The sequence below is a fragment of the Remersonia thermophila genome, chromosome 3, assembly GCF_042764415.1.
Source record: "Remersonia thermophila strain ATCC 22073 chromosome 3, whole genome shotgun sequence".
NCBI lineage: Eukaryota > Fungi > Ascomycota > Sordariomycetes > Sordariales > Chaetomiaceae > Remersonia > Remersonia thermophila.
In genome coordinates, this window is record NC_092219.1 from 3550294 (window position 1) to 3571202 (window position 20909).

At 60.1% G+C, this 20909-nt stretch overlaps 6 protein-coding genes across 6 annotated transcripts; 3 read left to right on the top strand and 3 right to left on the bottom strand.

Moving 5' to 3' along the window:
• Positions 1 to 930: 930 nt before the first annotated feature.
• VTJ83DRAFT_3834 (uncharacterized protein) lies at positions 931 to 3150 on the bottom strand (the record flags this gene model as incomplete). Its single annotated transcript, XM_071010256.1, has 1 exon — positions 931 to 3150. One exon carries the CDS (start codon positions 3148 to 3150, stop codon positions 931 to 933), a length of 2220 nt encoding a protein of 739 aa, XP_070867712.1.
• A 1368-nt stretch (positions 3151 to 4518) lies between these two features.
• Positions 4519 to 6255, top strand: VTJ83DRAFT_3835 (uncharacterized protein; the record flags this gene model as incomplete). Its single annotated transcript, XM_071010257.1, has 2 exons — positions 4519 to 4637; positions 4731 to 6255. 2 exons carry the CDS (start codon positions 4519 to 4521, stop codon positions 6253 to 6255), a joined length of 1644 nt encoding a protein of 547 aa, XP_070867713.1.
• A 524-nt stretch (positions 6256 to 6779) lies between these two features.
• On the bottom strand, positions 6780 to 8202 carry VTJ83DRAFT_3836 (uncharacterized protein; the record flags this gene model as incomplete). Its single annotated transcript, XM_071010258.1, has 2 exons — positions 6780 to 7274; positions 7342 to 8202. 2 exons carry the CDS (start codon positions 8200 to 8202, stop codon positions 6780 to 6782), a joined length of 1356 nt encoding a protein of 451 aa, XP_070867714.1.
• Positions 8203 to 8867: 665 nt separating this feature from the next.
• Positions 8868 to 9715, top strand: VTJ83DRAFT_3837 (uncharacterized protein; the record flags this gene model as incomplete). The annotated part of the gene is made up of 2 exons (XM_071010259.1): positions 8868 to 9073; positions 9265 to 9715. 2 exons carry the CDS (start codon positions 8868 to 8870, stop codon positions 9713 to 9715), a joined length of 657 nt encoding a protein of 218 aa, XP_070867715.1.
• A 415-nt stretch (positions 9716 to 10130) lies between these two features.
• VTJ83DRAFT_3838 (uncharacterized protein) lies at positions 10131 to 10833 on the bottom strand (the record flags this gene model as incomplete). Its single annotated transcript, XM_071010260.1, has 2 exons — positions 10131 to 10511; positions 10597 to 10833. The coding sequence occupies 2 exons, from the start codon at positions 10831 to 10833 to the stop codon at positions 10131 to 10133; spliced, it is 618 nt and encodes a 205-aa protein (XP_070867716.1).
• A 2587-nt stretch (positions 10834 to 13420) lies between these two features.
• Positions 13421 to 14673, top strand: VTJ83DRAFT_3839 (uncharacterized protein; the record flags this gene model as incomplete). The annotated part of the gene is made up of 4 exons (XM_071010261.1): positions 13421 to 13593; positions 13658 to 13793; positions 13960 to 13984; positions 14039 to 14673. The coding sequence occupies 4 exons, from the start codon at positions 13421 to 13423 to the stop codon at positions 14671 to 14673; spliced, it is 969 nt and encodes a 322-aa protein (XP_070867717.1).
• Between the last annotated feature and the right edge of the window lie 6236 nt (positions 14674 to 20909).

A 20909-nucleotide genomic window follows, 5' to 3' on the forward strand; every position in this document is an offset into this window, starting at 1 on the left:
ACACAACCCAAAGGGGGTTCTCCCCCCTCTTTGCTCTCGCGGGACGATCCGGGTGGAGATTTTATCAACTTTAACTCTGCAGAATTTTCAAGGTCAGGGGTCCTTGAGGTATTACACACTAGCACTAGGTCGGCAGCAGCTCGGCTTCCACCAGAGAGACTCGGCTACGTACCTCTGGTAGTCTGCAAGGCTGCATACCGCAAATAGAGCTCGACGTCGACGAGGGTAGTGGTGGGGTTTGTACGTGTGCATACTATGTACTTGTAGAGTCCCTCATGCTGTTCGCTGGGCTCCTGAAGGAGCTAAAGGAGGCGGGCTGGCCAATCCAAGCTCCCAGGTACAATAATACCACCACCCCGCAAGAGGTAATGCTCGACCACGAGTGGTCGGTGACGTGAGCTCTTTCCAACCAGCAGGTCAATCATCTTGTCAAGCAAATCTCCGGCTCCGGCGGAGAGCTTGGAGGCTTGGAGGCTTGGGGCTGGGCAGCCTGCGTCGTCCCACGCCCGTCTTTGGGAGCTCCCAGGACATTCCACATCGTAAAGCCAACCGCAATCCTCCAACCTGGCATGCGATGGACGTACATACACACATGTCCCCTGAGGCTGCGGTGCTGCCTGCCTTCCGTGGTTCCAAGATCTGCGACCCGCGGCGATCGCCCTGCGATGCAAGATTCTTGTTCTGCAAGATGATCATCATCATTGACTGACTGGCCCAATGACCCTGGCCTGATAAGCTTCCAGTTGATCGTATCCCCGGAGTTTTCATGCATATCCCCGCCGCCTCTTGCATCCCAGTCCTGTCCGACCCATGACGCCGTGTGTTCTAAGACCGCAGACAACCGATGTACCATCCAACGCCAACGCCGCCGCCAGCCATTTCCCCCCCATCCAACCATGCCCTCTAGGGTACACTGCAGCATACTATACATCACCGGTTCCGATTCACCGAAAACCGCCTCACCATGACCTCCCGGATCTTATACCTCTTCAACGCCGCAGAAATCCCGCCACGCTTCATCTCCTCGTCAAACGCCTTCGGCGACGGCACGTCCACGTACACGAGCACCAAGCTCTTCAAGACGTGCGAGAGCACGCGGTTGACCCCCATGAGCCACGACCACGGCCTCCTCGGCTCTTCGTGGTCCCCGTCCTCCCAGCCCGCATCCGAGTACGCCGGCATCACCATGATGCCAAACTCGCTGTGGTCGAACACGGGGCCGCGCTGGTACAGGATCCAATCGACGCCAAACTTGATGCCGTGCCGCGGGACCCAGCCCAGCGAGCGGAAGTGATGGTAGACCACGTAGTGAACGAGGAAGGGATCGTCCGGTCGGAGCTCGTCCGACCCGGCAGCGCGAGGTGGGAAGTACGAATGGGCCCGGAAGAGGGAGAGGAGACGCTCCGTCGAGAGAGGGGAGCCTGTCGCAGGATCCACCACCTTCAGAGCGCCCAGGGAGAAAGCGAGAAAGAAGGCCTCCTCGGGCGCGAGCTGGAAATGCTCCTTGTTGTCGACGGCCAGCGGCTCAACCGACTCCACGTGGGACGCGATGGATGCCTTGGGGAGATCGGTCTTTTGCACGCCCAAGCGGCGGTTGGGGCTTGGCGGGTCCGAGTGCACAAAGGTCGTCGACTGCACCGTCGGGGAGAAGCGGACGCTCTTTCTGCGCTTGGTAGGCGTCGGGCTCTCCGAGTTGACAGCCGTCGTCGCGGAAGAATCGCCCGACGGCGACGAAGCAGAAGCAACAGGCCCGCCATGGGCGGCGGGCTGTTCATCCGCGCTGTCTTCGCTCGACGAAGCGCTCGCGGCCTCCGATGCATCCGCTGCAGAACCATTCACTTCGGACACGCTCTCCACCAGGTTGTCAACCGCACGGATGGCTTTGTTGAGGGTTTCTTGGAGCGCTGGCGGACCAGGGGTGGTCTGCGGCACCCCCAACACGACAGGCTCGGCCGACGTCCTCACGGCCAAGTCCGCCTGCGAGTTGGGAAGCCGCAGCAGTTCCATCGGACCAACGGGGGCTTTGAGTTCCGCAGGAGCCGTGGGAGATGACTCGGGAGGGAAGCTCGTCGAAGCGGCCTTCCACTCTGCCAACGAGTTGGGGAGGGCAAGCAGCTCGGCTGGCCCAACGGGAGGCTTCATTTCAACGCCACGAAGACCATCGGGCGAGCTGCTCACACCTGCCAGGGAGCTGGGCGGGGCCGGCAGCTCGGTTGGTCCAACGGGGGGTTTCCGCTGGGACCCGCCCGAAGGCTGCTTGGTGGAGGTATCACGGAGCGCGCGGCGGTTCGACTCTGCCGGCGAGTTTGGAAGGGCGAGCAGCTCGGCAGGGCCGACTGGTGCCTTGCAGGTCCGAAGGTACAGCTCGGGCTCAGGCTTCGCCTGATCCGTCGGGTCTGTATCGGTCATGGGTGCGGCACGTGTCAACGCCTCGGCACCATCCACCGGGGCAGACTCCTGCTCAGCCTCCGCCGCCGAGGGGGGCTCTTCCGAAGCAGGTGCGGCGGCGTCGGCGTCGGCGTCTGCAGGGGCGTCAGCCGAGGCTGAAGGGGCCGCCGAACCAGCGGGCTCGACCGGCCCGCTCCCGACGCCGTTCCTGATGCCCAGGGACGCGGCGGCGGCCTCTGCCAGCCTCTGCCTCTCGACGGCTTCCAGCTCCGCCTTGGCTCTCTCCCACTTGGCCAGGCGGCGCTCCTCGCGGCGCAGCTCCGTGCGGGCTTCGCTGACCGTCTTGCCCTCGGGAGAGCCGCGCCGCGCCAGCTCCCTCTTCAGCCAGTTCGGCTCGCTGCGGCTGAGGGATCCCTTGCCGTAAAAGCCCTGCTCCCAGAGGGCGCGGATCGACGCCTCTTCCTGGACGTGCACGGAGCGCGTCGCGGGGTCCCAGACTCCTGTGTGCACCACGGACGGCTCGGCCGAGGGGGGACGGAGAACCTGGCGCAGCCAGGCAATGGCGAGGTAGAGGAGGGAGATGGGGTTGTTGGGATAAAAGGTGGGAAGCGGAAAGGTCCGGATCGGAGCCGGGAGGAGGTAGATTTGGTTCAAGGGAACGTTGGGTCGCTCGCTGGCATGCGCCGGCGATGACGCCGTGCCCACGACCTTGGGGGCATCTCCAACAGTGGCCGGCTCACGGACTGCTGTGGTTTCGGCCATGTCTGCGGTGCCTCATGTCTGCCTCTGTGCTGGGTTAGCGCTCCTGGCGACCAGAAACCACAAGATACAGAAAACAAGCCGCCCGGACACCCATATGCTGTTGCTCAGATACCGTTGTAGTCTATGATTGATGGACATTCATCGAGCGTGCAATGAAGCACATTGCTCTATGCAACCGGTGTTGTCATCATGGCAATAGTGGCGTCCGTGGCGGCGGGTGGTAGAAAGAGTCAGAACCAACCTTGACGAGGGATATTCCACCCGGCTGCCGTCCAGCGCAATCGTACGACACACGGGCGGTGCAGGAGAAAGGCGTTCAAGAATGCTCTGGAGAGCGTGCCTCACATCTGGGAATCACCGAGATGGTGGTTGGGGCATGGCGGACCAGCAATGGAAGCTTGGAAAAACCTTGACCGGTGTGTGGGAATGAAAAGTTGTGTAGCGTAGCGTAGCACGTTGGATTTTTTTTTTTTTTTTATTCTTTTTGCTCCCGTCCAGCTCAAAACGGACGGGTGGAGTGGAGTGCCTGGTGGGGGCGATGGTACCAAGGGAGGAAGGAGCTCGAGCTGCCACCTCACACCTCGCTGGGCAAGGCACGTGCTGGCCAGACACGTGATGAAAGCTTGGACCTCCCTCCCTCCCTGTGGCTGCCTGAGGCCAGAAGAGCCGAGGCCTTCCAGCAGGGCCTGAACATCGGAGCATCTTGCATTTCGACCCACCCTCCATCTCGGAAGGGTGGGGCGGACGCCGGCAGATGCCGCATTGGCACAGCTCGCCCGAACCGGACAGCCCACCCAGCCCCAGCCCCAGGCGCGTGGGGACCTGGAACCCTCCTAATCCACACGTTGCATTCCCTGAACGTTGGTTACTTGCACGGGTACTGTGTAGGTTCCAGACGGACAGCAGCCGCTCTGGCACCGGAACGCCACCAACCTACGTCGGGTCCCCCGTCTGCCGAACATCGACGCCAACCGCAGCCGGATACCTATAGTACCTGCGCCGTACCGTTGTACCTAGCACGGCGCCTATGCACTGATAGGTAGGTTGGGCTGCCGCAGTCCCAACTTCAGCCAACCAACACCGGGCAAGCTTGGTTCTTTTGTCTTTTCTTTTTCCCGCCCGCCGGGTGAATGGCCCCCGGGCTGCCCGGATCCTCCCCTGTCCCTTGGAAATTGGTACGGGTGCATCGGCTCTCTGGAGGCTTTGGTGGCTTTTCTTCAGCGCTGCCCCACCCCTGGATTTGCGGTCAGGCGTGTGGGCGTGTTGGGGTGTTGTTCCTGGGTCTCCTCGCGAGCCGTTGCCGAACCTCCCGTCTCTGAACCTTTGCCAAACAAACTCCTTCTCTCCCGCCCTCGCACCCCAGCGACGATGGTCGGGATGATGGCCGGCGATGGTTCCTGGGGGTTCGCCGTCCAGGCGGCCGCCCTGACCAGCCTCATCTGGAGCTGCGCCGTCTTCGTCGTCCAATCCATCGGCATCTACCAAATGTACGTTGTTGTTTTTTGCAGCATGCGTTCGTCCCATCTCGAAGGCCCCCCCCCTCCCCGGCCTGGTCGCTGGACCGTGACTGACTTGGGCAGCTTCCGGCACAATTCCGGCCCCCTTCCCCAACCCGTGTCGAGCTCCCTGGACGAGGACGACGTGCCGCACGTCACCATCCTCCGGCCCGTCAAGGGCCTCGAGCCCCGGCTCTACGAGTGCCTCGCGTCCACGTTCCGCCTCGCGTACCCGAGGTCCAAGCTGACCATCTACCTCTGCGTCGCCTCCGCCCAGGACCCTTCCTACCCGCTCCTCCAGCAGATCGTCGCCGACTTCCCCGGCTTCGACGCCCGCGTGCTCGTCGAGGAGGACGACCCCCTGCTCCACGGCGCCGCCGGCCACGTCAACAACCTGGGCCCCAATCCCAAGATCCGCAACATGAGCCGCGGCTACCGCGAGGCCAAAGGCGACATCATCTGGATCGTCGACTGCAACGTCTGGGTGGGCCCGCATTCCGCCGGCCGCATGGTGGACAAGCTGTGCGGCTTCGGCCCCGGAGGCCGCCGCGCCGTTCCCTACAAGTTCGTCCACCAGCTCCCTCTGGTCGTCGACCTCGGCCCGTCCCCCGCCGCCAGCGACGCCAACGATGCCAGCGACGCCACCCCGCTGCTTCCGCCCGGCCAAGGCGACGCCCCCGAGCCCTCGGCGACGCCTTCCGCAGCCCCCCGCTCCCTCCTCGCCCACGGCGGCCGCGTCGAGGAAATGTTCATGTCCACCTCCCACGCCAAGTTCTACAGCGCCATCAACACGGTCGGCCTCGCCCCCTGCGCCCTCGGGAAGAGCAACATGTTCCGCAAGTCCCACCTCGACCTCCTGACCGACCCGTCCCGCAACCCCTCCATCCCCGCCTGCTCCCGCGGCCGCCGCGGCCTCGACTTCTTCTCGTCCTACATCTGCGAGGACCACCTGGTCGGCGACCTCCTCTGGCGCGCCCCGGGCAGGCTCCTCCCCGGCGCGCCCTTCCGCAACCACGGCCTCGTCTTCGGCGAGGTCGCCCTCCAGCCCGTCGCCGGCATGACGGTCGCCGCCTACTTTGCCCGCCGCGTGCGCTGGCTGCGCGTGCGCAAGTGGACCGTGCTCGTCGCGACGCTCGTCGAGCCGGGCATCGAGCCGTTCCTGTGCTCCCTCCACCTCGCCTTCGCCGCCGCCACGCTGCCCTGGTTCCGCCCCCTCGTGCCGCCCACCTGGTCGGCCATGGCCGCCGTCTGGCTGGGCGCCGTGGCCGTCTGGATGGCGGTCGACCGCTGGGTCAGCGGGAAGCTGCACCGGCTCGAGAGCGTCGACGTGGACCAACACACGCCCTCCTTCGCGCTGGGGTCCCGCCGCCGCGGCGGCAAGGAGGGCGCGAGGCACAGGCGACCGTTCCGGGAGTGGCTGGCCGCGTGGCTCGGGAGGGAGGCGCTGGCGCTTCCCATCTGGACGTGGGCCGTGCTCCTGGGCACGACGGTCAACTGGCGCGGGCGGTACTTTCGGGTGCGCATGGACATGAGCGTGGTGGAGGTGGAGGGGGCTTCGACAGAGTCGAGCCGGCCGGGTTCGCGGAGCGGTAAAGACCGGCGAGACTAGACTTACTAATACTACTAATACATTAGATGCGGGTGGGGGAACATAGGCGTTGGGATATATGTGTGTATACCCTTACTACATAGAGAAGCAAATCCAGTAATCTATTTGCCGCAGGGCTCCATGAACTCTCGTACCACCCCCGACGCCTCATGAACACCACCGATATAGATCGCCATGATCCTCGTGGGCCTGAATGCAAACAAAGCTCCTTTCAACGCGCCGTCCCCCCATGCCCACCGCCCAGCCCGTGACCGTGCTCTTGCGTAAAAACCCCGCCGAGCATCCTTCTCTCGGAGAGAGCACCCTGTGAAGGAAATCGCCGTAGATGTTCACCCAACCTTCTTCCCTCCCGTCCAGATCCGACTCTCCGCCTCCCTCCAAACCCCCTACCGCTCGGCATGTACCAACTCAATCCCACTTCTTGGCCTCCACTCCCTCTGGCGGGACCGTCTCCACCTTGCGATCCTTCACGTCGTTCCAATCCGTGCTGAGCGCGGTGCCGTTGCTCTCGATGAAGCTCTTCATCATGGCGCGCTGCTGCTCGGGCGTCGCGTTGCGGTAGAGCTGCTTGAAAAAGTAGTTGACGTCGCCCTTCTCGAGGTCTTCCTCGTCCTCGCCCAGCTTGTCCCAGTTCTTGGGGCCCTTGCGGCTGCTCGTGGGGTAGGCAGGGGCTGCGGTTGTCGCCGGGGCTGCGGCGGCGGCGGCGGAGGTGGTGGATGGCTGCGACGGCTCGGGCGCCGCTGCGGGGCCGGGGTCGCGGCGCCGCCGCTCTTTTCTTCGTTCCCCTCCTCCTCCTCCTCCTCCTCCTCGGCCACCGCGCCGATCTTCTCCTGACCCCAAGACGCCCACTTGGCGCCAGGAGCGGCCTTCTGGAGGACCAGTTCCACCTTGCGCGGCGTGACGGACCAGCGGCTTCGCGAGGGATCGATCTCGCCGCCAAGGATGAGCGTGGAGGTGGCCTCGCGGTCTCCTGGCTTCACGTAGGGAGCTGCTGCGCGAGGGACAGGGGAGACTTGAACCTGCTAAGAGTTTAGAAAGGAACATCAAAACATCATCTTCTTCTTGCGCGGTCAATGGGGAGCTTGCCTTCCTCCTCGAAAAGTGGACTTGCAGGTCCTCCTTCTTGACATCCTTGGCAAACAGCGAGATGGTGACGTTCTGGGCGGTCTGATAAAAGTCGACGCGAAGCTTCATTTGCTCGTCGGGGACGCTGCCAGGGGCAGGCTCGTTCTTCGGGGCCTCCTTGTCCTTCTTTTCCTCGGCTGCCGCGGGCTTGGGCTCCTCCTTCTTGGGCGCCGTCTTCTCGGGTTTCTTGGGCACCTTGGCGACCGTGACCTTCCACCCTGGGTGGTCCTTGGACAGCCCCTTCAGGGCACCCAACGCCTGGCTCCTCCACGAGTAAGCGCGGTTCCAGTCGGCCTCGAATCCCGTCCTGGGGTTCCCGCCGCCGGACTGGCCCTGGCTCGCGAGGCCCATGATGCTATCCACGGTCGCCCCTTGGTTCGTCGCGCCAGGCTGACCCAGCTTGTCGGCCACCGCTTGCTCGAGCGTGACGGTGTAGTTGCCGTCCTCGTCGACGTTCAACTCAATGCCATCCTTCTCGCCCGCCGGACGGCCCTCGGCGAGGAGCATGCTCCACTTGGCACAGCAGTCGGCGTTGGCGTACTGCCCGAGGCGGAAGTAGACGACGGCGCGGCGATACTGGGCTTCGATCATTTGCTTGCGCGAGGTGCCCGAACCTCGCTCGGCAGCGACGTGGTAGGCAAGCTCGGCATCGTGCAGGGCGGCTTCGTAGTTTTTGAGTTGCAGGTGAGCTTGGCAGCGGGCCAGAAGCCAGGCCGGGGAGTTGGAGGACTCCAGAGCCTTGTCAAGAAGAGGAATGGCACCAGCCCAGTCCTTGTTCTGGACGGCTTCCATGCCCTTATGGGCGAGGGTGGTCGCAGACATGATGAGCTGAGTGGCTTGTGCTCTCGCGGTGTTTCGGTGTTGCTTCGATAAATAGGTAGGTATCTAAGAGGTTGACGGCTGGGGGGGACGGTGCAGGTGGGGTGGAGTGGAAGTCTGGAGGAAGATCTGGAGCGTGTGGGAGGCGGCGATGGATGGATCACGATCACTAGGTCAGATCACGTCAAATACACGGCAGGCAAAGTCGAGATTGGACCCCTCCAGGCTAGGTACAAGGGAAACCCCATTGGATGCAGGTAAAGAGATGACTTTTGGGTCGTGGCCTAAAGCAGCGAAAAAAAAAGACCAGACAGTTCCACGAGAGGGTGGTGGAAATCGGCAGAACCTCGCCAGGGCCCCAGGCAGGCAAACACCACCAACAACAGCTCAGCGCATCCCAGGCAGCTCTTGGGATCATGGCGGGGTAGCTTTTGCCCCTAACTAGGGAACTATTCTGCCGGCCCCAAACGCCCGAGCTCCAGGCTTCACCGCCTACCGAGAACGGAGCACCAGTGGGGCGCTTTCGAGTCCCGTCTGGGCGCGCCCGGCCGACGTCCCGTTTCATGGGGCCTGGCATCGCATCGCCTGCGACCAACCTTGATGAACGGCCGACGACGAGACTCTCCAGACACCTCACCCAGGATCGCGTCGCCGCACATCCCAGCAACATGTCACACGTAGGGTCGGGGAAGGCCGCCAGCAGCAAAGAGCAGACGGGCCTCCGGTACCCGTCCAATGGCAAAACCATCTACCACCGCCCCTTGAACCGCACCAAGACGGCCGAGCTCAGCCAGGCCGCCTTTGCCTACCTCTTCTCCGAGATGGTCATTTATGCCCAGCGCCGAGTAACAGGCATCCAAGAGCTGGAAAAACGGTGCGTCCAGGTTGCCCTCCCCGCGGCGCCGTCCGCGTCCTGTCTCGCGCTCTCTCTCTCACTCTCTCTCTCTCTCTCTCTCTCTCTCACACACACACACACACCCCACTCGCTCTCTCACTCACGCTCATCACCTCTCGCTCAATGTCCTGTCCGCCGCCCTTCCTAATTCTTCTCCTTGTCTCCTGCAGCCTCAACCTCCAAGGCCACCCCATCGGGCTCAAGCTCCTGGACCTGCTCCTCCTCCGCGAGCCGCCGCGCTCGCAAACGCGGCCCCTGACCATCATCGCCCTCCTGCACTTCATCAAGATCAACGTCTGGACCCACCTCTTTGGGCGCCAGGCGGACCGGCTCGAGAAGAGCTCCAACCCGGACACGCCCGACGAGTACATGATTGTCGACAACGAGCCGCTCGTCAACGCCTACATCAGCGTGCCGCGCGAGATGAGCCAGCTCAACTGCGCCGCCTTCGTCGCGGGCATCATCGAGGGGGTGTGCGACGGCGCCATGTTCCCCGCCCGCGTGACGGCGCACACGGTGGGGGGGAAGGAGGAGGGCGAGATGTGGCCGGGGAAGACGGTGTTTCTGGTCAAGTTCCAGCCCGAGGTGCTGGAGAGGGAGGCGTTGCTTGGGAAGGGGTAGGCGATGGCGGCATCACGGGAAGCCGATGGGGTGGAGCGAGCGGGGGCCGTCAGGACGGGGTTTCTTTTTGTTGCAGGGCATTTTGTGGGTTGATTTTGGCGTCCGGCACTCACGGAGCGGTCTGCTTGGGTTGGGGTTCCGATGGTTTGTTTCCTTTCTCCATGCCAACGTCCCAGAAGGGGGCCGTCGTTCGACAGGTCGTATTCATCCTAATGCACTGGGTACCCATTCCCATGTCCCTCGACGCCTTCCCGTGCGCAAGCCTGCCGTTCCCTTCGTTTCCCCCAACGCCCAAAGCCTAAGTAGCAAATGCATCCAGCGCCGAACCCCATGATAACCCTGATAACCCCCCCTTCCCACAAACAACATAACCGACCGTGGCCGTAGCCCATGAAATCACGAGTCATGCGTCGCGTTAACGGGGCAACCCTCGATACCCTCCCGCGGCACCACCCCGCCTTCTACCCGGCGCTCCCGTCCGCCTTCCCGTCGGGCCCCCCGCGCCTGACGCCGCCGCCCCCGTCGTCGTCGTCGACGACGACGGGCCGCGAGTCATGAGCTCAGACAGCCCAAGATCCCTCCACGCGGGCTCGCGGGTCTTCTGAGTCGCCTTTTGCACGCCGTACGCGGCATGCTGGTCGGGCACAACGTCGTCCTCCTCCTCCGGGTTCACCGGCTGCAGGTCGGGCGGGACGTAAATGTCATCCTGCGGGAGGCGGTCCTTGCAGAACTCCTCGAGCAGGTCGGCGTGGTGCGAGTGGTGGAGGTGGACGTAGGTGAAGCAGCCGTCCTTGTTCTAAGGTGGAGCGGGGAACCAAAATTAGGGTCGATCTTCAGCCAAGGTTTGCGTTGCCTTCTTCGACTCGGCAAGACGTACGTACCATGGTGGAGGTGCCAAGGATGGGGCCGCGCGAGACGGACTTGGGGACGATGACGTTGAGCGGGCCGATGGGCAAGAGGGTCGGAGCCTCGGAGCGCAAACTCGAGGTAAGCGGAAGACGGAGTTGCGGAGGGATCAGCGTGAAAGTCGAGTCCGAGTCGGTGGTCGATTCGATCTCAACCGTGGGCGGGCTCCTCCACCGGTTGGCCGGTGGGTCGTCATCCGCCGGTTCCTGCATCTTGGCACGTGTCAAATGCACTCGAGCTACCGGTTGTGGCGGTGGTGGCGGTGGTGGAGGTGGTGGAGGTGGCGACCGATTTGCGGTGTGGCGGTGCACTTGATTTTGGTTTGGGGCGCCGCAAGCTGGAAGCGTTGTGCCCTGTTTTGGGTGGAGATGCTGCACCGGCATTGCTCCGCTCCGCCGGCGGCCTGTGAACAGCATCCATTCTCCATGAACTATGCCAAAAAGGAACGACTGACAAAGGTTTGTGCATAACGACAGCGCTTCTTCTTCCCCTCTGCGAAAGCCTTTACTTTTCTCAGTTCCATAGGAGATTTCACTGTTCCTCAGGAGAGCACCTCATCTCTCTCAAGAGCCACAATCCCCAGATGGATCTCGCCCACCGAAGACCCTGGTGCCATCTCTCATTAGAAAAGGAAATAATAATATGAAAATGTCACAATCGTCAAACCTCAGCCCGGCCTTGGTCAACAGATTGACAGTCCCACTCAATAAAAGGCTTATCATTCTTGCCGCAAGGCTACAACACAATGGAATGAGAGCTCCATTGAGCTTTTTCAGCTCCTGCTCCTCACTGCAAGGTTACATGGTCAGTCTCAGGGAGGCCGTCCCAGGTTCCCAGGTTCCAAGTCTCTTGGCCCCCGGTCCCGTCTCCCAGGCTAGGTGGTTGAGGGGTAGTTACGTCCAGCAGCTGGACAGCCGTGCACCTATAGGTAGTAGAGACCGACTCCACCAAGTACCGTGGGTAGGTAGGTCGGACTCTCCTCACCGCAGGAGCCGCGATCGGGTGCCATCCGCAGCAAACCACTGCGCTAAGGCTTCAAACAGAAAACCATGACGGCATCCAAGGCAGCTGAAAGTCCATTTCCGCCGTGGCAGACAGCCCCGTGATCGTTGATGAGGAAATACCAACACCACCTGGCGTGCATGGTGTGATGGAGCAAAGCCATCCCCGTTGGAGGAGCCTCTTCCCCGCCAACTCGGCACGGCCTAAATCTCGAACCCCGCAGTCATTGCTGCGCCTACCAACAAGGCGAAACCATTCGCTCCGCCACCTGCGTGCTTCGTCAAAGACGTCCATGGGGTTTGCCTGCCGTCAGAGAACCGTTTCAGAGAAGACGCAGCACAAACATGCCATGAGCGAACTGGAGCGGACAGGAACACATGCGCGCCTGGTTTCTGCAACCCGAGGAACCCTCCCCCCCTCACCGTCCCAAACAACCAGCGGCAGGCTTTTTGAGCGGCGGCAAAAGTCGACCAAACGCGGTAATCGCCCGCACTATCGGCCCGCGTCGCATGTTACCGTTTCATTGGTCGCTGGCGCTGCCGTGCTGGTCAGGAGCACGGAACCCGGCGTGACGGCGCGGCGACGCGACAGCAAGTCGCAGTCGGTTGTGCATCCCGCATCGGTGATTGTTGGACTTCGGGCGCGCTTCGGTGGCGTAAATGGCTTCGATAGTTAGCGGGTTGTTGCGCGTTTTGGGCAGCTAGCTTGAATGGCTTTTTCCCGCGTCATTTGTTCTTTGAGCGTTGATTTTTTTTTTTCCCCGAAGGTGTCTATTGACCGTGCTTTAAATCCGGTAATTTCCCAACCATCATGGCCATCGCTGTCGTTCGGATTCGACCGAGTCCAAGCTCCGTCCGGGGTGGAGGGAGGGGGCCAAACAGCGTGGTCCTGAGCGGCGGTCCCAGTTGGATGCAGCGCGGTGGATCTGCATGTGCGCTTTGCGGCGTGGTGCAGCGGACGTGCGCGCAGCGGCGACGCTGCGACCGATCCGGCAAACCCACCACCTAAGAGAAACTCCTTCGGGTGCGCCCAGGAGAGGCGATAGCAGAACAGGAAGCGGCCTCCTGCCCGACAGAGCAGGCGACCGATCACAAGGCTGCGGCAGCGACCAAGGAATTCTCACTCGACGTGGGATTCCCGTCCGTTATCGCATCGGAGGGCATCCAATACAATAGGTACTTGGGGCGCCGGGCCCGTCTGGGCTGTTTGATAGCCTTGACCGGTACCTGACCTGGCCTGATTGGCGGACCCAGGCTCCGGCCCGGCTCATGACTGGACAGCGAGTCAAGACTTACTCGCGGGTTGGTGGACGGAAGGTTGAGCCGTCCCCTCTGAGCACCATGCGTCGCAGGAGAAGGATATCCATGATCAATCGCGGAGTCAAGCATCGTTTTGGCTGTGCTGGTCGTTCCTTGTCCGCAGTAGTTGCTGCGTATGCAGACATAGCAGCTCCAGCGGCCAACCCGGCAGCTGTTGGGTCCTGGGAAAGCAGCTCTCCATGCAGCCAAGCCAATCAAGATTCTGCTGACTGGCCAAGAAAAGAAAGTGGGTCCGGAACTAGCCCGCAAACCGCAGGTTACAGGGATCGGACAGGTGGGGCCTAGCGCCCGCGGAAGAGAACGAATCATGCAGCCCCTGACGGGATCGGCTCATGATTGGCTGGGCATCAGATGGGCCCCACAACCTTGTTAGGAGACCGCCAAGGTACGTACCCTTCCTCCCCCATCCCTCATCCTGGTCTCCCTGCTCCAATCCCATGCCATGTCCCGTTCATTTCTCCAGGCCGCCTGCCCTCTCATGACCTCCCTCCAGAGCCCTACTTCTTCTGTTCCGGCCCAGGCTCTTCCTCGCCAGCCCTCCGCCTTGATTCACCGCTCGTCTGAGAGGTGGAATGATCCTCAGACGGCGCTGATCGCGGAAGCAAAAGAGCCAACCCAGCCAGATAGCGCCAAAGGACCACCTGTTTTAGGGTTCCAGCGCCGCCATTCTGCCTTTTCTGACCTCCCGCCTGGCGCCCTCGATTGAGTTGTGAAGGCGCTTTTCGCTTCCAGCAACGTTTTGTTCGGCTCCTGCTAGGAAGAGGGTTTTCGATTCCGATCCCTTTCTTTTTTCGAAAGATTTTTTTTATCAAGTTGACCCTTCCAACGGGAAACGCAACCCGTCGCACCTGGTGAGTTTGTCCCCCCCATGGTTTGGAACGTCGCCCAGAACGGCGAGAACGGCGGAAACACGAAATGGCGGCGTGCGATGGCCGCTCCTTTCCCCGCTGCTGTCTGGTGATTCAGGTCAGCTCTTCCGTCCGTAATCCTCTCGTGCTGACATGTTACCCGCCTCAGACTTGTATTCAATCCTTATACAATCGTCATCCATCGCATTCATAAATCCCACAATCCATCCATACCGCCTATACCGCAGGCGTCGCATCGACTCCGACAAAACAGTCTCGCAGGTCATTTGTTGAGGGTATCATTGAAACCGTACCATCAGCCGCTCGCACATCCAGCATCCATCCGCTTTTCCCAGCGCACCTCTGCATACCACCAGCCATGGCGGCTCCAGCTCCCGAAAACAGCGGCCAGCTCCAAGCCAAGGAGACGCAGCTCGCCCACAAATCCTCCCACGAGTCGCTCTCGCCGCAGCCGTTCCCCGCCTTCGACGAGAAGAATGCGCTGTGCACCGTCTCGACGCCGGCCACGACCCGCGCCAGCCCCTTCGACGCCGATCTCGAGGCGGGCGCCGCCGTGCTGCCCGTCTACTCCCAAGGGTCGTCGTCCTCGTTGACGGCCAACCGCAAGTCGGCCGAGTGCACCAAGGGCGGCAGCGATTGCCAGGTGTGGCCGGGCCAGGACCACTGGCGCAGGAAAGCCAAGGACGCCCGCAAGAACCGCCACTCGTGCCGCTGCCTAGCGGGCATGAGCAAGCGCAACCGGATAATGATCCGCATCGCCATCATCGTTTTCATCGTTGGCATCGCCGTCGCCGTGGGGTTCGGCATCAGCAAGCCGCTCGGGGCTCCCATCTGGGGAGACGAGACCAAGGGCGCGCGCTAAGCCAGCCGGCTTTCTTTCTTCATTTCGGAGGGGGCACCACGGTGGCGTATCCTACTTGGGGTTTCGCTCGATATCATGGTCTGGCCAGGTTTCGGGGTTCTCTCGGCCATACAGGCTCGGCGTTGGGATTTCTTTTTCCTAGTGGTTTTCCTCATTTCCTTGGTCCGGAGCATTTGCAAGGCGTTTAACGGAGGCCGGCGTCACGACACCACAGTACGATGCTTTCTTTTGTCTTTTTCTTTTCTTGCATTCGTTTCCAACATGGTCGTTCGTCGAAGGAAGTGGGCGGCGGCAGCGGCGGCGGCGGCGGCGTGTTACCACGGTACATAGAACATACGGACTATTAATCACTCGTGAGGGTCCGGAAGGAGTTGAGGCGAGTCCTATGTTTATTGGGCATTGTGGATGGTATTATGCTATTTGGGATGGGACGCAAACGGGATTCTCTTGCGCTGTTGCTGCTGCTCTTGATTTCTGTATGTTTTTTTTTTCGCTCGTTTGGTGTCTGTCTCATGGGTTGGATGGCAAACAGTTCTTCTGTACGGTGGGCAACTCTCTCACTACCTATTAGAGAGAGAGTGGGCATCATCGTCATCATCATCGAACACAATGGCAAAAGAGAGGGGTCTTTGTACTGATCTCTGGGGCGATACGGTGCAGGTACCAGCCTCCCGGTACCACCATGACAAACAATTAAATCGCTCCCGAAAGAGTGGGCAGACAATATTTCTGTTCCTTTTTTTTTCTTTTTTTTTTTTTTTCGTGCCTTGCGCCATCCTTACCCCGCCCCCGTCGGATGTCTGCTCTGAACCGATATGCCATTTTTGAGCTGATTGCTACGCAGTATGTACATGTGCGCTCCCTGACCGGTCTAATTGCATGTGGAGCGTGGGGGTTGTTGGCGTGATCGGACCTGTAGGCTTGCGCCTTTGAGTCTAGTAGTATGTGTGTGTCCAGGTGGAAGTGGCCCACGCCCCCCGTCAACATTCGACAACTGATGGTCGATCGCAGCAGATCATGGTTGTACTCCCATTCGGCTGGGATGCCGAGAGACGGGAATGCTGTGCGTGTTTGAACGCGACAGCGGTGCTTCGTCGTTGGAGTGGGTGGGCCATGAGCTTAATTGGTTACTACTGGCTGGCCTGGCGACAAGGGCTGCTAACACGATGACGTCTTTGGCCCGAAAGGACCATGCGGGGGTGGTGCGTCCTGTACGTCTGTGTGACAAGCTTTGGAGGGAACTTGAAGCTGAAGGTTGTGTTACCTGGGAGAGGACAGAGCCTGCAGTTGGGAAATCAAATCACTACGTAAGGGGGTGAAGGGGTGGCCAACCTGCGAGACCACCGTGTGTATCACCATGTATTTTGCCAGCCGCGATGAGGAGCGGACCTGGCTAGCTTGTATAAATAAAGGTGACCATAGGTCTAGACGATATTGGCTTATTATCGACTTGACCTGAACTAGCTCATCAATGATGAAGTCGTCAATTTCGATATGGCTTTGACTCGGGGGTTGTTTTCTCGTCTTCAAGACCCGTCGGTCAAATACTATGCCAGTCAGCTATGATGCACTGCATCAGGCCATGGTGATCAAACATTTCAATTTCGTCCGCTGCTGTTCAGAACGGCCATCAAAGAAAAAAAAAAAGGTAGAAAGGCTTGGGAAAGGCCGGACAGCCCTGAGAAGGTATACAACATCGTAGCAAGGTTGGGTGTCTACGCATTATCAATAAACCATTCACTATTACATGATAATTATACAGGCCTTTCGAGGGTATTAGGTCAACAATCAATACAAACAAGCAAGCACAACAAACGCAAACCCTGTTACAAGGTCTCACGTCTTCCCGCCTTATTTTTCAGCTTCGCCCAATACGGTCCTCCGTTCCATCCTCGCCCGGTCTCCAGCTCCGGCTCCGGCTCCGATTCTACTGTCGTTATCGTCTCCTCCGAGCCCCACGACAACGACCCGTACGAGAGCTTGCTGCCGCTGCTACATGACCCGTCGCTAAGGGTTGGGCTGGCCGGCCTGCTCGAGCCAGCGCTCCGATCCCCAGAAGCCCGCTGCTCCAGCCCCGGCCCGACGAGGGTGGGCTCGCTCGGCAGGAGCGGCGTCCTCTCGGAAGGTCTGCCGTCGTCGTCGTCGGCGGCGGCGGCCTCCTCATCGCTGCTTCTCCGCTCCCGCGATCGCCGGGCCGGTGATGAGGCCGGCGATGCCGTGGGCGACGAAAGCGAGAATGACGACGACTGGCTCTTCATCCGTGACTGCCGGTCGCCCACGAAGACGGCTCCGAGGAGGAAGAGGGAGATGACGCAGAAGAGGGCTAGAACGGCGGTTTGCTCGCCGAGAATGAGAGGGATGTCGTCGACGTCGCCCGAGGCGGGCGGTGGTGATGAAGGTGGGGGGAGGGTGGGCGCCATGGCTGACGAAAGAAGCGCCGTCCCGGTTTCCAAGGTTCAATGCTCAAGTCTGAGTTCAAGAGTGGGTACCACGGCAAGGAGGGGATAGGTGATGAGATTCTGAGAAGTGGTTGATTAGCCGTTGCGTGCGTCGAACAACGCCAGGGAGCCAGACAAAACCCGCTCAAAACTCACTTGAAGTCCACGAGAAAGAAGACCCGACCCGTACTTGAACCTAGAACCCCCTAAAAAAAATCCCCAGTTTTTTGTGGATGAATGGCCTCTTGAGAAAGTGGACTCGAAGCCCCGCTCGAGCTGGCGTTGCCTCGCGGACGAAGGGGTTCACAGCGAAAGGCTTGAAAGACGGAGAGTGGCGAAACAGCGAGCGACAGGCCGCCCGCCCGTTACATGGTTATCAAAGTCAATGGCAATAGGGGCAGCCATGACCCAAAACGAGCCTCAAAAGTGAAAAAAGGGGGTGTGCAGAGACGGCAAGAAGGAAGAAAATGCCCGCGGCAGTGCTTGCCACTGCCCTGCAGCGTGCGTGTCCAGACGGGGAGCCCGGGCGGCTGGGTTGCGAGGCTCAGCATGCCTAGAATACGCAGTAATAAGCCGTCTGTTGACCAACCTTGGCGCGAACGTGGATGAGGGGCCAACCAGGTTACACAAGGCTGACCCCTCCTAGAACGCATTTCCCGATCGGGCGATGACGATACGCAGCAACTATTTGATACATCTCTGGCTGACACACGTCGCTGGTTTGAGATCAACCATTTTCATGCTTGGTTCTCTCTTCAGGCCAGGTTCCTGGCATTCTCGTCGCTTGCTTGGGAATCACAGCTTTCTGTTTCGAGGCCAACCTTGAGAAGTCGGGCCTGGACGGCCACCGTTTCATCGGACAGGCGGGTGGCCAGGCCTCGCCATCCAGGATCCGAGTGCCTCGGGTGCCCAAGCAAGGTGCTTTAGTCATTCATACATCCTACCGTTCCTGCTTCAGGGCATCATGATGACGCCGGAAACAAAAGGCGCCCGCGTTGCCCGGAGGACTTCCGAGTCCTTTTGAGCCTGCCTTCCTCAGCCACCATGATAGGCATCTATAATCTGGCTGACGGACGGCAGTGTGCACAATACCGCCCGCTCTCCCTACGTCGGCCGTCTCTTTGGGCCATGTAGGCTTTTCGCGTCAGGCCGTCTTGCACCGCGGCTTGCACCTCACATGCGAAACGCTGGGCTGTTCACTCACCCCACAGCCCTATACCATCACATCACACGTCTAGGACTTGTGCAGGTCTTGGAAATGCTCTCTTTTTTTAAGCAGCGGCTCTCTGAAAACTGGCGTGCCTCAGGTAAGCTCTGGGACTTGTTCTCCGCCATCCCCGCTCCACCACCGCGAAACCCCCACGTCAGGCATACTCGGCTCCTCCTCCTCCTCCTCCTCCTCCTCCTCCTCACCCTTCCGAGGCTGGCCTCCCCCGATGGATAATCTTACCCCAGTGACCATCCTTGGTTGTGAGTCCCTTTCCATCCTCCCGTGGACACAAATGCGAGCATCCACCCTTTCTTCTGCTCGCTCCAAGCTTGCTTGCTTGCCTCCTCTTACCGTCGCGTTTGTAAGCCTTGCCCTCTCTGCTCCCTCCCACTTCCTTCCTCTAATTACGGTCCTTCATCTTTCTCCATCACGAAGTCTTCTACGGCACATGCAGAACACCAACGGGAGGAGGACGAGCGAAATGACCACGGCGCTGATGACCCATGCAATGATCGCCGAGGATTCCATTGTGCCAGCGCTTGATATTCGTACCTCGATGCAGTGGTTGTCCTTGTGAATAGAGAAGCCCGGGTCGGATTACACGAGAGGGTTGCCGGTAGTAAGTTGACAGAAGGCAGGCCTCTCCGGTAGATGGAAATTTGCCCGTCGTAATTCCGTATGAAAAAAAAAGCGAGTTGAACGTGTAGCAGGCCGTGAGCTATAAATTATGCTATCATCAACACACGTACGTCTTGCCAGGCCGGAAGCGTTGTTGCCCAGGCTTACCTACCTTTGCCTGCAGTGACCGGTTGTTGCAATAGAGATGGGTGATGGAACGGCCTAAACGCCAACTCTCGACGTGGAGAAGAGGTATCTGATAGTCAAGAATGCGCTGGAGGACAGGCCGGGCAGGGGAATGGGAAGCTTGAACTAATTATACTCTGCCGTGCTTGAGGTCCAAAGGAGACCTGGAGGGCAAAGGGATATAGGCTGGAGATCAGAAAGAGAGACGATGTCAAACACCCATCCACGTAATGGATCGGGCCCGAGGAACGTCACACGTCCCCTTGGGGGAACATGGGATTCATTACCAACGCAAACAAACCCGCCAATGTTTGAAACCGCAGCGTCAAGTGACCAAGACGAGGCAACCCCAGAAGGGACCCGCCTGGGAACCTCGGGATGGCTTCCTGGCCGCACCAGTTGAAAGATGCAACTCTTTGCGGTGCGGTCTAAAGTAACCACCGTCGACCCGAGGAATGAATTTCGCTGATCATTATCGCCTGCCATCAAAGATCCAGGGGAGCTCAGATGATCCTGATCCCCCACAAGAAATTAAGAAAAGGACAGTTGTATTCGTATAGCTGTTATCAGGGCCAACGCCGTGCTCTCATCATGTAAACCACCGTGGCATCTCCTCCGTGTAACGCACCGGAGAGTCTCCCGATGGAACCTCCAAGCTCTAACAAGGCCTCCTCTCCAACGAACCACGCGCTGAGAGCCATCCCTTCTTCTCCAGCCTAGGCACCCCTTCCGGGTCCTTCCCCCCCAAGCCAAGCCAAGGTCCCTCCCAGCAATCCCTCCCATCCCTCCCTCCAACCCTCTGCCATCTTGCGATCCTGCTGCTGCTGCTACTGCTGCTGCTACCGCGTTCTCACCGCCGTATCCTCTCGGCGACGTTCCCACCTCCGCTGCTCCAAAACCAAAAGGGCCAGCTCGCCGCAAAACACCAGCCCCATCACCAGCCCTAGAACCAGCCGCAGCAACGCTAGCCCGAGCACGGCCCACGCCATGAGGAGGATGGCCTTTTGCGTGCCGTCGAGGGAGTCCATGTTGTCCATCGTGACGGCTCAAGGGGGATGGCGGATGGCGCGGCGAGCCCTGACGCTCAGAGTGCATAATAAATAATAACTAGTTGGTAACGGCGGATCCGAATGGCCAGGAGAGGGCGTAGGATATCCGCGACGAGCCCGCACCCCCCCGAAATGGTGGCGGTCCTAGGGTTTCAGGGACGTCGTTTCGGACGGCGTCGGCCTTCTCGCGCTGGGACGAAAGCGTGAGCAGAGTCATGTCCATATACCCTTCCTGGCCAGGTGGATGGATGACTTTGTGGACGCAGCACTTACACGTCAGCAAACACAGGAACAAAACCAGCTACACAGCATGTACCTTAGCCAGTTCCTCCCCCTTGCCTCCCTTGCCCTGCCCAGCTACCGAGGTAGGTAGGTCAGGAGTTAGCAACGGCGACTTTACCTGATGTGTCGACTTCGTCTGGGGGAGCCCACCGTAACCCCTGAAAGGACCTCTCGTTGACCATCACCCCAAGAGGTGCTGTGCTGCATACGTGGTCATCATGTCAGTACATTTGTGTGAGGCAACCATGTCGAACCATGAGACACAAAAGCTTCTGTTTCTGCAGGCATGTCAAAATATACTAGAAAGTAAGCCTCTACTTTGTACAATGCAACCCCCCCCCCCATCGCGCGCTCTTCCGACCCCCCCTTCTCTCATCACCAATGTAACCGATCCCCGTGGTAATCATAATGATAACTCGATATACGTGTAATTATATGTTGATCGGCTTGCCA